The 17,082-nt window shown below is 31.8% G+C and overlaps 1 protein-coding gene across 1 annotated transcript; it reads left to right on the forward strand.

Moving 5' to 3' along the window:
- The first annotated feature begins 12,428 nt into the window (after positions 1-12,428).
- Positions 12,429-14,937, forward strand: LOC116140602 (very-long-chain aldehyde decarbonylase CER1-like). The gene is made up of 5 exons (XM_031426213.1): positions 12,429-12,507; positions 12,590-12,813; positions 13,380-13,612; positions 13,771-13,990; positions 14,541-14,937. Exons 1-5 carry the CDS (start codon positions 12,448-12,450, stop codon positions 14,935-14,937), a joined length of 1,134 nt encoding a protein of 377 aa, XP_031282073.1. The 5' UTR covers positions 12,429-12,447.
- Positions 14,938-17,082: the final 2,145 nt, after the last annotated feature.

Consider the following 17,082-nt stretch of genomic DNA (forward strand, 5'->3'; position numbering starts at 1 on the left):
CTTTTGTGCTGTCATTTGGACCATTTACAGGTGTCTTAATATCCTTCAAAGATCTAAGGAAATTCAGCTTTATTTCTCTTTTATTGTGGTCCTAAACTAAAACTGAAATGTTTCCTCTTTTGGACTAGCTTTTGGTCAACCTTTGTCTGCTGACCTGGACAGATTTGAGGAGCATGAAAGTGATCTTTATCTTCTCCCTTCTTACGACGTTTTTTGGTGAACCTTTTTATGATATTTCTTTTTGTTCTCTAAAACTTTCAAAGGATTTATTTCTTAAAAGTTCCCCATATGTTTTTGTGCCAAACAACTTATCATCCTTCATCTTTGTTGAGCTAAAAGGAAGTTCATCTTCTTCCTTGTTTGTTTGTCCTTTTGAACCTGGATATTATTTTGTTTGTGCTCTAAAATTATTTAAAGAGATTATTCTTTGACATGTTCCATATGGTTTAATGCTTAAATCATTTTGTTCATCTTTGTTTATTGTTTGTTGTTGCTGGAACTTGGTTCCTACGCTAAGAGGTTGAAAGGAGTTCAAGCCATGGAAGCTGGAGATGTTCTTTGGCGAGTGAAGCTTGGGTGGAGCTTAAGCGTTGTCCATGAGTGTTCCTAGTGTGAAGAGATCCTTGAAGCAATAAGACATTAGAGATTCAAAGGGTGGTGTTTAGTGTAATTAGAACAAGGAGTTCTCTTTGTTATAGTTAATATCAACTTTGAAGTATATCTTGTAATGGTTGTTGTTTAGTGGATTTGCTTCGATCTGGATGAGGTCCCATCGATGTAGGCTAAGAGTGGTTTTAGCCGAACTATGTATATGCTGGTGTGCTTTATGTTTACTGCTTATGGATGTTGATTTATGCTTAAACTTGATAACCATTAATCCGCTTGGTAAAATCTTCTGCTGCACTTTAAAATGGGTATCTAACTTTGGATAGAGTTCACCTACTCTAACAAAAAGAATGCTTATTAAAGTAATTATTAAATTAAATACTTATTTTATTTATGTTTTTGTTTTGTAACATTGCAATTATTGTATAATTGTGAGTTATTGACCTTTATCTATACATATCTCTCACTGGAAAACCATAAATTGGGGCTAGAAAATAATTAATGTGCTTAGTTGTGCTGAGCAATCTTTTTTAAATTGATTGTAGTTATATTTTTTTTCCTACATTAAAAATTGTACTTATGATGTTGAAAGTAAAATCCTATATATATTGTTCAAATTGAAAATAAAAAAGAAGAGTAAACAACATGTTCCTACCCAAGGTTTAGTGAAATCTCATGTTGGTACACCTAGTTTCATAAATTCCAGATTTCCACCCTTAAATGGACGTTGTTAGTGACAAATGGGTTGTGACAGGGAGACAAAGTCTTCTTTACCAAATTACCCTTGGACCTTCTTCGTCTTCATCTCCCCTCCTCTTCTTCACAGCCCATTCCAAACCACTTCATCCCAAACCGGCACCACAACTGGCCAAACTACCCTATCCCAAACCGGCACCACAACTGGCCAAACTACCCCATCCCAAACCACCACCATAGTTGACCCTTCTTCTTTCCCAACACCAACCGACCAAATCACCACCACAATCGGCCCTTCTTCTTTCCCAACACAGCAATCAAAATAAAAAATCAAACAAAAAAAAAAACAAGAAACTAAATCGAAAATCAATTCCACAATCCAATAAACTCTAATTTCAACTGATTTCACAAAACCCAAAGTTGAGTTTCGGCAGCAAAAGACGGACAATCGTGGTCAGGATGGTTGGGGTTTTTGAAGGGGAGAGGCTTGTGAGTGCAGCCAAAATTCGGTTGGAGACAGTCGCACGATGAGTAAAAAAACCCAACTGTGGTCGACGCATTTTCCAGGTGAGGATGGATGATTTAAGTTGAGGAAAGGGTGGGGTTTTGGTGTGGGAGGTTTAGGGAGGCGGATGGTGGTGGTTTTCAGTGAGAAAAAGCTGAAAAAGTGGCAACATGGTCGACAGTTGGATTGATTTCAGAGTACAGCCAAGCGTTGATTTGCGAGATCTGTGGGGTGGGGATAGAGGGGTTTCGGTATGGTGGGGTTGGGGGATTGGATGGTGGTGGTAGGGGGTCAAGACGTTCGAATCAAGAGGAAGAAGGGCCTGCACTCATGGGAAAGGCATAATCATGTGGTGAAGAAGAAAAAAAAATGGAGAAATGCAGGAGGGAGATGGATAGTCATAGCTAGATCTGGGCTTCATCATCAAAAATGACCGAAAAATATCCGACGCTGGCAAAGATGAGGGAAAGCGGAAGACGAAGAGGTGGAGGTAGAGGTGGAGAGAAATTTGAGATTTGGGGTTATTTACAGTCATTTTGTACGTCCTTTCAATTTCAAAATAGCGTAAAGACTATTTTAGCCTTCCACTCTTAAAATGAAGAAAACGGAGTTAGTTTAACGGTGGAAATCTGGAATAAATGGAACCAGGGTTATCCGCTTAGGATTTCACCAAATCTCGGGTGGGAATATGTTGTTTACTCTAAACAATAATTTTAAATATGTATAACTTGAAGGTACATTAAGAATATCATGTTTAACATATTTTACTTAAGCCCCGTCTTTTTTTATCAGTAGCCTCCATTTTTTTATTTTTTATTTTAGGGTTTTATTAGAAAAGAACACAAGTTTTAAAACACATAAAAAAAAAATGACAAAACCGCATAGAGAATGTTAGATTTAACTTTAAAGAAGGTAATTCAACAAATCCAAACATTTTATTAAGTATTTAAAAATTTAAAAATAATTTTTAAAACTATAAAATCATATTTAGATAAAAATAATTAAATAATTAATAAAATCCGCTGGCCATCCTTTTTTTATATTTTAATTTTCTAACTATTTAATTATCTGATTTTTTTAATTCTAAAACTATTTTAAAATTATGATTGATTGTTAAACTTTAGAATATATTTTTGTTTATTTAATTATTTAATTATCTTATTTTCTGTTTTAAAAATATTTTTAATATATAAAAATTTAAAATATTAGAATATATTTGTTGATTTTTTTTTCATTTTTTAACAAATTTATCTTTTAAATATTAAAGTTTTGTTTATTTTTTAATTTTTTAATAATCGGAATTTTTAATTTTTTTCTTTAAATATTATTTAAGGGACATTTATGTCTTTCATCATTTTCCATTAAATTTAACTTCAACTAACAGAATTTTGTCCCTTTTTTTTTTTGTGCGTGTTTTAAGACTTTTATCATTTTCTAATTAGTTTTTGGAAAAAAGTGTCCATAAATTGATAAAACCCCTTTTTTATTTTGACAAGTTTAACTTTAAATAAAATTATTGTAAAAGACACCATAAATTCTAAGTACACTCCTATTTTATTTTATATTTTCCTTTCATTTTTTTTTTTTTTTTATCATACTTAAAACTCATAGTTTATCCTTTTAAATTGCTTTAAAAAAAATAATCACTTCTCCATCTTATTTTAATTTTTTGGTTAACCAAAATATGATTTTTCATATCTTCATCTTTCTTTTTTCTGTAAAATGATTCACTCCAAGCATGTTTGTTCTTCTTAAACTTGAAGTTATAAACTAATCCAAAACAATTGTATATATATATATATATCATGCTATATTGTACTTGTTATATTTCAATAAATCTTTAAAAACTTAGGCAAAATAAAATAGGAAATAATCTAAATATTAAAAAATTAGGAAATGGGAATAAAGAAAAAACTTATTTAAGTCTAAAAGGAAAATTTTGGTATTAAGTGGTTTAAAAAGAGATTTTAGAATATTAAATGGGTGTGCCTAGTGATGAGAGGTTATATGGGGGCTAAAAATTGCTTCCCCAATTCAAAATCCGTTCCGACCCACTCAAACAAATCAATCCAATCCAAACCGATCAAATTGGATTGGATTGGTTATTGGATTTGTTAAGTGACTCCATGCAAAACCAATCCAATCCAATTATGCATTTTAACCTATGTTTAAGTAATATAATAATTCTCTAATGTCCAAATTATTTAATTATAAAATAAACCTTTGAAAAAGAAAATTTTCAAGCATTGACAATTACAAGATATGTGGTAATAAAAACAGTGAGACGATTCACATTACAAGATTTTATTTTATTTTGTTTAAAAAATTATGTTAATTGGAAAATGGGCTATCCCCACAAACTTCAAACCCAATAGGTTTTAAATATTAGCCCCAACTCCTTTTCAGGTGGATTGAATCAAAACTCAAATTAGGCCGAGTTTTTGTTGTCATTTCTACGGAAATAATTCATTCCTCAAATGGAAATCCCAAGACAAAAAGAGGAGTGATTTTTAGCCCCCATTTAATTGATCAGTATCTCCCATTTTTAACAAGTTTTTTGTTATAATTTTTAACAAGTTTAAATATAATTTGTAAATATATTCATACTGTAGTTTATATTTTGTTATAATTTTTAACCTTTAATTTTACATAAACCCTAATCCAAAATTTTCATACCCTAGCCCTAAATTTTAACAATTATTGAAACCTTTTTAATTTCAAATATTTATTTATTTGATGAAAATATAATACTAAAACCATGAAAACACAATCACACAATGGGATGAATCTGAATATGAAGAAAATTGGGAAAAAAGGATGTTAATAAAAAATATGTTTAAGTTTGAGATTAGGGAAATTAAACCTAATTAAGTTTGAAATTAGGGAAATTAAACCTAATTAAGCTTAGAGGGCTGCTTTCAGTATTAAATGAGATTTAAAGAGAATTTTTTTTTTGGTTTAATTATAGAGGAGGTGTATTTAGCAATTAGGGATATTGGTCAATTAGGTGGGGGTTAAAAAACACTTAAACAAAACTAAAACAAAATAAAATATTATATATAATAAAATTATTACCAAAAACACAATAAAATCGTCTACAAGACTGCAACTACAACAACAACCACAGGCATATTAAGTTTATAATACATGTGAATCCATAGGAAGCCACAACATGAAAGAGTTTCATACTATTTAATTTGATCATGTTCAAGAACATCTTACACTAGTCAAAAGTGATCATTTTTTCACACCCAAGACTGAAAGTACTGTAAACATCCAAGTAAAGTGACGGCCTTAACACCTCATCTAGATAATGTATTGAGACCATCTAATAAAGTAGTGGCATATGTTGTCATATATGCGTCAAATTTTGCTCTTTCATCCAACTATTAGCATGATTGTTTAATTACTAGCTTGTATGATTCATCAATAACTACTACTATAATGAGTGGTTAAGAAAGCTAACTCTATAAATTATCATATCATTGGACGGTCTTACCATGACAACCAAGTGAAGTGATAAGATTATCCACTATAACAATTTCTACTATTTTAAAGTCCAAGTTGAACCGTATGCACTCTTTTGAAGTCCACAGTTGGACAAGAACAATACATATATTGTTAAATAAATCTTCAAAGTAAAAATTTCTTCGCGTACGTACCCATCTAATAGACATTTCTGCAAAGCAATTCTAAGAATCAGTTATACAAACCAACAAATTTGTTGAAACAATGAAGCAGAGAGGTTCAAGTACAAGTGTTAGGAGAACTTAACATTACTGCTGGGCCTTTATCATTTGAAAGAGCCTATTGCAAGTTTAAGCTATCGTGTGATTGTGAATAACACTTCTTTTCAGAAAGAAAGTACAGTAATTATCAAATAGATACTAAAAGTTTTGCTTCAATTTTTGAAGTAATTGCGGGCAATAAATATGCATGACTAAGGTAGGTTTAATTGTAAACAAGACAATGATTATCAATCCATCAATGGAATCTTCAATCTTCTTCTCCTTCACTTGCATAAGTTGCATCTCAAACTTAATTTCTGCCACTTCAGTCTACAGATTTTTTGCCTCGTTTGAGCTATATGTAGCAATGTAATTAACCAGGTCGAACTCCACTGACGGACACCAAAACCTGCAGTACACACAAGCACCATCTCTATAGGAGTATAACTTCGTGCAGAACCTATCTTATCAAAATAGTCTAGAAATCCTTCTCCAATCCAAAGTTCGATAATATGGGGTGTATCTGGTTTATTATTTTGGATAGGATTTTGGAGATAGTATTGGATAGTTGGATAGAGTTATGATTACGAGAATAAGATTTGTAGAATATGTGTTTAGTAGAGTATTTTGACCTTAATATTTGTGTTGAATATTTGATTAATATATTTTTTTATAAATGATTTATTAATATAATATTTTATTGTGTTTTATTAAAATAATGTATTATTATATATATAACTTATCAAGTTACATTTTAATAATACTAAATATTTTATTGGTAATTTTGTCACCCGTATATATTAAAAAACAAAAACTCATATTAATTTCAAATACTAATCCAATTGCTTAAAAATATCACATTAATACATATATGACAAAAGTACTAATTATCAATCCTTACAATCATTATTACACGTATACTCCATTAACAACTACGACATAGTCCATTGTGTTGCCCACAATGCATTCGTTATGTTATCCCGTACAGTCGTCATATTGTCTATAATACCTTATTATGGTTGACTCGGTTCTTCTCTATTTCGCCCATATTCTATCCCGTTTTAACGATCATAATATACTTGCTCATTACCCATACTAAGAAAAAATGAAGAAGCGTGAAAGAAGAAATGACGAACCGTGAAAAAGGACTGAAAAAAAACAGGTGAAGGCTTGAAAGAAGAAAAGAGAACGCGTCTGCAGAAAAAATTCAAAAAGGTCAAAAAGCTGTCAGCAAAATGTCGGAAAAGAGTTTTCCGGATTCTATTATATAGATAATAAAACAAACACTTTTCCCAAAATCAGACTCAAAATATGGATAAAAATAATTATCCAAACGCAGCCATCATTTTTTTGAAATATATTGATCCTCTAGAAATAGGGAACAGTTAACAAAACAGGCTTTGAGGGTATCATCACTCAAGCTATCATAGCTTTTAAATGAAGTTATAACCAGAAGAAAATCCATATAACCATTTGGGGTTTATCAGTTTGTATACACTGAAGAGTTGTCCATGAACCTTTTTCACAACCAATACACAACAAACTAACATATATACACAGAAGAAAATGACATGTCACACCACAAACACCTTCTGGAGTCCACGGCTATACAGGAACAATACAGAGTCCAAACAGTTGCTAGCATTACCGTTGATTCAATCTTTTCGCAACTCTCATAGATAGCATAACAAACTTAGTTAACACTTATTATGCTAGAAAAAATAGGGCTGGCGTGGAGCCTTATCAATAAAGGATAGTCAGAGTTCAGAAGGATTCTATGCCATCCAGGTGTGGTCATGTCGCGCCTAGCGTAAGTGGCATGACTCATGTCAATGCAGTAGGTGAGTGTCAGGCTAACAAGCGACTGAAGATCGCCCACGAGTCAAAACCCTGCTTTAATCGAGGAAATCCCTCGGACAGGTGATCAATGGGACACAAAGAAAGGATTTGCACAGCACCTACCCACTTGCAACTTTCATAATCATTACCTTGAACTTTCTCACTATAAATAATTGACTTCCCTCTCATTTGAGAGGATTAGCTTATTTTACGATGAAATAGCTCTCTCTCTCTCTCTCTCTCTCTAAACTGTAACTCAGTTCGTTGAACGCGACCTGATCACTCTCTCTTATTAATACAATAGCAATGGATGTAGGATTCGCTTTAGAGCCTCTTAACCACTTTAAATATTACTTTTTACCTTTTATTTGATTCAATTCCCTCATATCACATGTGACTTCTAAGTTATTTTAATATTTTACACGTACGAGTAGTTAGTGTCAAAATCAAGCATCAAAAAACACTTAAACATAGAAGCGAGATTACTTTTTTATTTCCATATAAGAGTTACAGAGCAATGATAGAGCATTCAGGCAACTCTAAAGCTTTTTAATTTTAATTTATTAAATACAGAAAATATAAAATTTGGAGAAGCGTCCTATTGTAGCGATAAGCTTTACGTGTCATCATTTGCTCAGAAATCAGAATCGCAATAAATTTTATAACAAATTTATTCTTTGCTAACCTACATTAGTACCTCTAGTACTATGAAACCTGTCAAATATATCAATTTGGTAATAACTCTTGAAGACCAATTTCATGTCTTTTATATTACTCAACAACTATATATAGTGTACAACTAAAATATTAAATGATCTTTATATATTCTGATAAATGTTGCATTAATAATGCACAACTACTTACTATTATTACTCTTACCTATTTTATTATTATTATTATTATTATTTTCAAGAAGATCAATAATAAATTTTTTATGTACGTACAAAAATTTGCTAACCCTCCTGAAAATTAATTTTTGGTTTCTCCCTTGACTTATCTCAAGTGAACTGCATATAGTTTTTGTATGAAACTCACTCCCAAATCATCATTTTTACTAAGAATTACTTAATTTTGTTTTTCATTTTCAGAAGAAAAAAAATATACACATAGAATTTAGTTTTAATTCTCGAATACCAATTTCATGTCTTTACTATTACTGAACAACTATATATATAGTGCCATAAAATATTTAATGATCTTTATATTTTCCTATATGTTACATTAATAATACACAACTACTTATCGTACAAAATGGATTACAGCCACTAGAAACCCTGCCATATATGCATTGTTAGAGAAACAACATAGTGTTAGGAGTATGAACAATAGATTCAGGAAAGTTTGTAGGTGAAGAACCTAGCTAAAGTGTACGTGGGACCGAGAGTGGCGGTTGGTGTACAGGTAAAGTCCAATAAATGGGGAGTATGCATGAAAAATGATACCAAGTATGCATGGAAAGTCCAATATATCATCCCAAATTAAGTGGATCACCACCAATAGACACCTTCAACAATGAATGGGCGGCTAAAGATCGATAAAGCCCAACAAAAAAGTATGAACAATGAATTTTAAAGTGTAATGTTCAACAAAGGAGAGAGCACGGGTTAGCTGTAAAGTCAAATAAACAGGAGTATGAACAATAAATTTTAGGAAACTTGTAGTTGAAGAACCTAAAGTCCAATAAATGAGGAGTACGCATGAAAAATGAATTTAGGAATTTGTATTTGAAGAAGCTAAGGCATTTGAAACTAAATTTGAAAGAGGGAACACTATCATTAATATTAATGTTTTCTTTTTCTCTTTTGATTCTGTTACAACCACTAAATATAATACACGTGGGGCGTAAGCAGCCAAATATTGCATATAGTGTACTCTCGTGTTTTCTTATTGAATGATAACATACTTTCTTATATCTTTTAAATAACAATTTATAAGGAGATCGCATAGTAAAATACATATATTCAAGATTAATAACATAAAAATCAAATTAAATCACACAAAATATATAATATTTACGTGGTTTGACATAACTCGATATACAAAAATCCATCATAATTTCATAAATACGGTATACAAAAATACAAAACACTATAAACTTAGCACATATTACAGAGCGGAAACAATCCTAGTTTCTAATTACGCTCAACCAAGTACATGGAGCGAAAACAATCCCAATTTTTTAGACACTCTACCATATAGTGTTTAATAACTCTTACATCAAATACTTTGTGTTTTCATATTCTCTCATAACCTTCAATTGGTATTCACTCTTATATTTATAGGTAGTATATGGGACATTCTATTTCTTATTGGATTCATATTTCAATTTCTAATAAGACTCTCATAATTCTATTCTTATTTATAATTGTATTACTTATTAAATAATTTTCCTAAAAACTTTCAATTTTACATAGGATCAAATAGGAAAGCGAGACACAATATTCCAACACAAATTTATCTCCTATCATCCGCCCTTAAGAATGGGGTGCCCAGATTGTACAAAATTTTGAATTTTTATATATCAAAATTGCAGTTTCATCATCTGAATGTCTTTTCTCTCTTTTACTTCGGCTTACCTTTGTTTCAGAAGCTTTCATTTTGTCTCTCTTAAATGCAATTTCCTAAATAAATTTATTTGAATTTAGTAATGGTACATCATCCTCAGTTACATATTTTTAATTTCTATTTTTTTCAACGATATTATTCTAAATGGTATTTAAAAAAAAAAAGTCTAGAATACCATAAGACTATACATACCATAAGTTGATATAATTATGTAACTTGTAGTTTATTTTTTTTAATCTATCTTTACAATTAATATGATGGATAATTATTAAACTAAAATAATATGTGACATGTAAGTATCGGTAATTTATTTATGGTATCGCTGATGTGGTAACTACTATGTCACTTACCCTCTCTTTAAAATAAATTACCTTAGACATCCTTGTCAGGATATTGATAGCTTCATCAAATCACTATATAATGACACCAGTCTCACACTCTCATATGCATACTNCCTTGACTTATCTCAAGTGAACTGCATATAGTTTTTGTATGAAACTCACTCCCAAATCATCATTTTTACTAAGAATTACTTAATTTTGTTTTTCATTTTCAGAAGAAAAAAAATATACACATAGAATTTAGTTTTAATTCTCGAATACCAATTTCATGTCTTTACTATTACTAAACAACTATATATATAGTGCCATAAAATATTTAATGATCTTTATATTTTCCTATATGTTACATTAATAATACACAACTACTTATCGTACAAAATGGATTACGGCCACTAGAAACCCTGCCATATATGCATTGTTAGAGAAACAACATAGTGTTAGGAGTATGAACAATAGATTCAGGAAAGTTTGTAGGTGAAGAACCTAGCTAAAGTGTACGTGGGACCGAGAGTGGTGGTTGGTGTACAGGTAAAGTCCAATAAATGAGGAGTATGCATGAAAAATGATACCAAGTATGCATGGAAAGTCCAATATATCATACCAAATTAAGTGGATCACCACCAATAGACACCTTCAACAATGAATGGGCGGCTAAAGATCGATAAAGCCGAACAAAAAAGTATGAGCAATGAATTTTAAAGTGTAATGTTCAACAAAGGAGAGAGCACTGGTTAGCTGTAAAGTCAAATAAACAGGAGTATGAACAATAAATTTTAGGAAATTTGTAGTTGAAGAACCTAAAGTCCAATAAATGAGGAGTACGCATGAAAAATGAATTTTGGAATTTGTATTTGAAGAAGCTAAGGTATTTGAAACTAAATTTGAATGAGGGAACACTATCATTAATATTAATGTTTTCTTTTTCTCTTTTGATTCTGTTACAACCACTAAATATAATACACGTGGGGCGTAAGCAGCCAAATATTGCATATAGTGTACTCTCGTGCTTTCTTATTGAATGATAACATACTTTCTTATATCTTTTAAATAACAATTTCTAAGGAGATCGCATAGGAGAATACATATATTCAAGATTAATAACATAAAAATCAAATCAAATTACATAAAAAGATATAATATTTATGTGGTTTGACATAACTTGATATACAAAAATCCACTATAATTTCATAAATACGGTATACAAAAATACAAAACACTATAAAGTCAGCACATATTACAGAGCGGAAATAATCTTAGTTTATAATTACGCTCACCCAAGTACATGGAGCGAAAACAATCCCAATTTTTTAGACACTTTACCATATAGTGTTTAATAACTTTTACATCAACTACTTTGTGTTTTCATATTCTCTCATAACCTTCAATTGGTATTCACTCTTATATTTATAGGTAATATATGGGACATTCTATTTCTTATTGGATTCATATTTCAATTTCTAATAAGACTCTCATAATTCTATTCTTATTTATAATTGTATTATTTATTAAATAATTTTCCTAAAAACTTTCAATTTTACATAGGATCAAATAGGAAAGCGAGGCACAATATTCCAACACAAATTTATCTCCTATCATCCGCCCTTAAAAATGGGGTGCCCAGATTGTACAAAATTTTGAATTTTTATATATCAAAATTGCAGTTTCATCATCTAAATGTCTTTTCTCTCTTTTACTTCGGCTTACCTTTGTTTCAGAAGCTTTCATTTTGTCTCTCTTAAATGCAATTTCCTAAATAAATTTATTTGAATTTAGTAATGGTACATCATCCTCAGTTACATATTTTTAATTTCTATTTTTTTCAACGATATTATTCTAAATGGTATTTAAAAAAAAAAAGTCTAGAATACCATAAGACTATACATACCATAAGTTGATATAATTATGTAACTTGTAGTTTATTTTTTTTAATCTATCTTTACAATTAATATGATGGATAATTATTAAACTAAAATAATATGTGACATGTAAGTATCGGTAATTTATTTATGGTATCGCTGGTGTGGTAACTACTATGTCACTTACCCTCTCTTTAAAATAAATTACCTTAGACATCCTTGTCAGGATATTGATAGCTTCATCAAATCACTATATAATGACACCAGTCTCACACTCTCATATGCATACTGTAGGCGAAGAAAACTAAATTATGGCATCTAAACCAGGAATTCTCACTGATTGGCCATGGAAGCCTCTCGGCAACTTTAAGGTTTTCTTTAAAGTAAACCTTATTTTATTATTATTTTTTGGCTTTCTATTTGACTAACCCTTTTCATTGTTATTTGTTACAGTACATAGTTTTGGCTCCCTGGGTTATTCACAGCATATACTCATACATAGTGGAGGATGAGAAGAGGAAAGACCTCTCAACCTTGCTTTTATTCCCACTTATTCTATGGCGATTTCTTCACAATCAGATATGGATTAGTCTCTCTCGTTTCAGGACAGCCAAAGGCAGCAATAGAATCCTTGAGAAGTCCATTGAATTTGAACAAGTTGACAGAGAAACAAATTGGTCAGTAAATAATCAAATATATATCCTTTAATAAAGTCACTTTGTAGGAGTAAAAGAAAAAAATTTAAGTTTCTTGAGAGGGGTCTCTCGAACTAATATAATGTTTAACCTTGACTACTAGCTTAAGCTTTTAAAACTTTTCCGACTTCAGATCTTCCTCCTTACCGGTTTATTCAAGTTTTTTTTTTTTTTAGCTTGAATTGAAGTATTCTTCGTTCATGCATGCATTAAGCATTTTTTAGGTTTCCTAGCTATTTAGCTAGCTTTTATGTTGTTGTCTTTTCCTTTTGTGGTGTAAGGCTCAAATGTGCCCCTTTCTTTCTGTTCTTTTTATTCTGTTCAATAAATTTTCCAGATCTATCACTGTTCAAATTAAAAAAAAAAAATCAAACTATAAATCATAATCTACATAAGACGTTCTTACCTGACAATTTGTGTTACTTTCTATAAGTATACTCTATAGTACTTATGTACGTGAAATTAATCTATATTAATTACAAGTTCTATTATCACTACAAACCATCTGGTTAAAAAATTTTGAGTTTTTTTCTACTGGATGTTGGCAGGGATGACCAAATACTGTTCAATGGATCCCTAATATATGTTTTCTGCAAGATATTTCCCGGGGCAACTCACATGCCAATCTGGAGATTAGATGGTGTAATTCTCACAATTCTGCTGCACGCTGGTCCAGTGGAGTTTCTTTACTACTGGCTTCACAGGGCACTTCATCACCATCATCTTTACTCTCGCTACCATTCTCATCACCATTCCTCCATTGTCACTCAGCCCATCACCTGTAATTCTCTCTTGATTTTCAGCTTTGATTTTATATTTGCTTATTTTTTGTCGCCTATGTCTACTGTCAGTCTCTCCTGCGGACACCCTAATTTGTTTAAAATCTGAAATCTCAACTCTCGCCAATAAGAAATTTTTGTCTTTGCGTTTGCATGGCAGCTGTGATCCATCCATTTGCAGAGCACATAGCATATTCCCTTCTATTCTCAATACCGCTTTCTACAACAGTCTTCACTGGAACTGTTTCCGTGGTATCTGTCTTTGGTTACATTACTTACATCGATTTCATGAACAACATGGGACACTGTAATTTCGAGCTCATTCCCAAGTGGCCTTTCTCCATTTTTCCACCTCTCAAGTTCCTCATGTACACTCCTTCGTAAGTCTCTCTTAGCTCTCTCTAATTAACTCACTATAAACAAATATGATTTGTCCCGACGGAAAAATTGTGTCGCAAAACTATCGTATAATGAGTGTGTTATATATATGAGAATTTTCAATAATCATATCTATACCAGTGTGTTGGAATAATATTAATGTTAAACTCTTATCTAATAACTTAAACTTTTAGATCAAATTATTAACTTAATTGTTACCGAATCTCCATACGGTTCCTAATCCCCACATGTGACCGATACATCTTGTTTATTATACATATTATATGAATCTAGAGTGATGCTACTATATAGATACATTAAATATGCAAGCTCATCAATCGCGTATACAATCTTAATTTGTTTGACATTTTATTCATCTACATTTAGTATGAGTCAACTTTTTATATACACCAAACAACTCATTTCGTGACATGTCAATTTATATACAGGGGTCGTGCACATAGTATTATTCATTATTTATATTTTATTGGGTTGTTCTTTAATGCTCTAATAACATTATATAATGAAATTAATTTTGAATTAATGCCACAGGTTTCACTCCCTTCACCATACACATTTCAGAACCAACTACTCATTATTCATGCCTCTATATGATTTTATGTATGGTTCCATGGACAAATCTTCAGAAACATTATATGAAGATTCATTGAAGAAGAAAGAAGAATTCCCTGATCTAGAAGAATTCCCTGATCTAGTGTATCTAACCCACTTGACAACTCCCGAATCAATCTATCATCTACGGCTAGGATTTGCTTCCATGGCAGCTCAGCCTCAATCATCATCATCAAAATGGTATATGTGGTTGATGTTGCCTGTGACCTTATGCTCCATGATGCTCACTTGGATTTGTGGTACTTCTTTTGTGGTTGAGAGGAACCGTTTTAGTGACTTCAAATTGCAATTGTGTCAATTCCATTTGCTTTTTTAGCTCAGTCGATTGTTTTTTCACCATGAATTTCGTCACTGAAGAAGGGTCGCTCATAGACCACCTTTGTTAGAAGTCCTAACTACTATACATGGAGACCTAGGGTAGTGTGTTTTTTCTTAAGTCTATGATGAAAAACTCTGGTCCATGGTTGTGAATGTTGGACGTCCCGATTGTTGTTGAAAATGAAGTATCTAGACCAAAACCCATTGCTGATTGGACCATGACTGAGTTAATCTTGCAACTTATAACTCTAAAGCCATTCTCTTTTCAATGCTGGAATGTGAACCAAATGAAAGTCATAGCTAATTATGAGCTTGCCAAGGATGTTTGGGTAGCTTCAAGTCAAAATGAAGGCACTAGTGCTGTCAAACAAATGACTTAGAAGACTAGTACTGATTTTTGAAATTTGAATATGCAAGATGAGACTATCACTGATTTTTTGGTAGGTTTTGATTTTTCTAATGAATGTTTTGCTTTGGGAAAAATCTATTCTAACGTTGAACTTGTCAGAAAGTTCTTTGCTCTCTTCCCAGGAGATCTTGTCAAAGTGACCACCATTAGAAATGTTGCGATGTGATGCTATAGACATTGATGAACTCATTGCTCTCTCCAAACCTATGAACTGAACCTGATATGATGGTATAAACAGAAATCGAGCAAAGGTTTAGCTTTTAAACATGAGGTAGATTCTGAACTTTTTGAAAAATGGATTCAGTGTGTTTGGGGAAAGTTGTGCTTTACTTACAAAGAATTTCGCAAAGTTTTGAAGAAAATATGAAAACCTTTGAAAATGGAATGGTAAAAAACCTTTTGTGAAAAAGTTTTTTGACTAGGAAATCTTGATACCTTTTAAAAAAAAATCGAAAGATAAAGAAATGAAAATAAGGTATCAAGTGCTTTGAATATGAGGGTTTGGGCATATACAATCGAGTGGTGCTAACACACTGCAAAAGAAAGGTAGGCTATGGCAACCATTTTAGTGAGAGTGATCACGAAAAGAGGGAGGAAGATGAGTCTATGATGAAGAAGTTCTTGCTTTAACTGTGAATCAAGATGACTATAAGAGTGAGTCTTGGAGACACTGTTGACATCTGCTGAACAACAAGAAGCATATGATAAGATGTATGATCATGGTTAAAGGTTGTGAAGAAGTTGCAATCTCTTGGATTGAAAATGCAACCTTGTTGAACAAAAGAAACCTGTCCAAAAAGATTATTGTTGTTGGCAGAGAGTTGTCGTGTTAACTCACTTTAGTGGTATGTTACCCATTTTAATTGTAGTGGAATTATTACCAATTGATTAGACATTCCAATTTAACCACATCAAACACGTGCGAAAAATAAAGAACACAGCCCATACATGTTCGACTAAACCACTTTTAGCTTACATCCATAGGACCTTGTCCAAATTGAAGTAATGCACAAGTTTATTACAAGAATAGTACAAAGTTGATCTAAGATACAGTAAAAAGAACTCCCTGTCAACTTTACACTTAGCACCACACTCTGATCCTTAACGTATAGCACTCTTGGACCTTCTCACATCGAACACCAAAGAACATCTTGTGAACCACCAAGCTTCAAGCACTGACACCACGCCCCAGCATACCAAAGGAACCATGTTCCAAGAGCCATCAATACAATGTTTGATATGTGAGTTTTGGTAGACAATGAAATGAACCTATGAACCTTAAGAGAAAGAATACTCTAAAGAAATTCTATATAGAAAATTAAATCAAAAGGTTAGATTCATATACACAAGAGGATATTATTAATAAAATTTTTTTGCTCAACACTAAGTATCACGTCAACCAATCAGAGGCTGACCCATGTTTGTCTAAATAAGGAAAAGTATCCTTCTTTTGGTTGGACTACAAACCAAATCGGGAAAAGAAACTTTTATTCCTAGGATCATTTAAGGATACCATGACACATAAAAATTTCCTAAAAGTAGAGCTCTTAGCCAAGCAGCAACAGAATTGGTTTTGGATTCAAATTTATTTTAGGAACTTGGTCTACAACTCACCAGCATTCCATACTTAGGTGTGACAATATGAGTGCGGTGCACTATATCCTCCAATCCGGTATTTCATCCAGGACAAGCACATTGAAATTGTGTGCATTATGTGAGGGAGTTGGCTATTGA

Source organism: Pistacia vera, unplaced genomic scaffold (assembly GCF_008641045.1).
Source record: "Pistacia vera cultivar Batoury unplaced genomic scaffold, PisVer_v2 Contig374, whole genome shotgun sequence".
In the NCBI taxonomy this organism is placed as follows: Eukaryota; Viridiplantae; Streptophyta; class Magnoliopsida; order Sapindales; family Anacardiaceae; genus Pistacia; species Pistacia vera.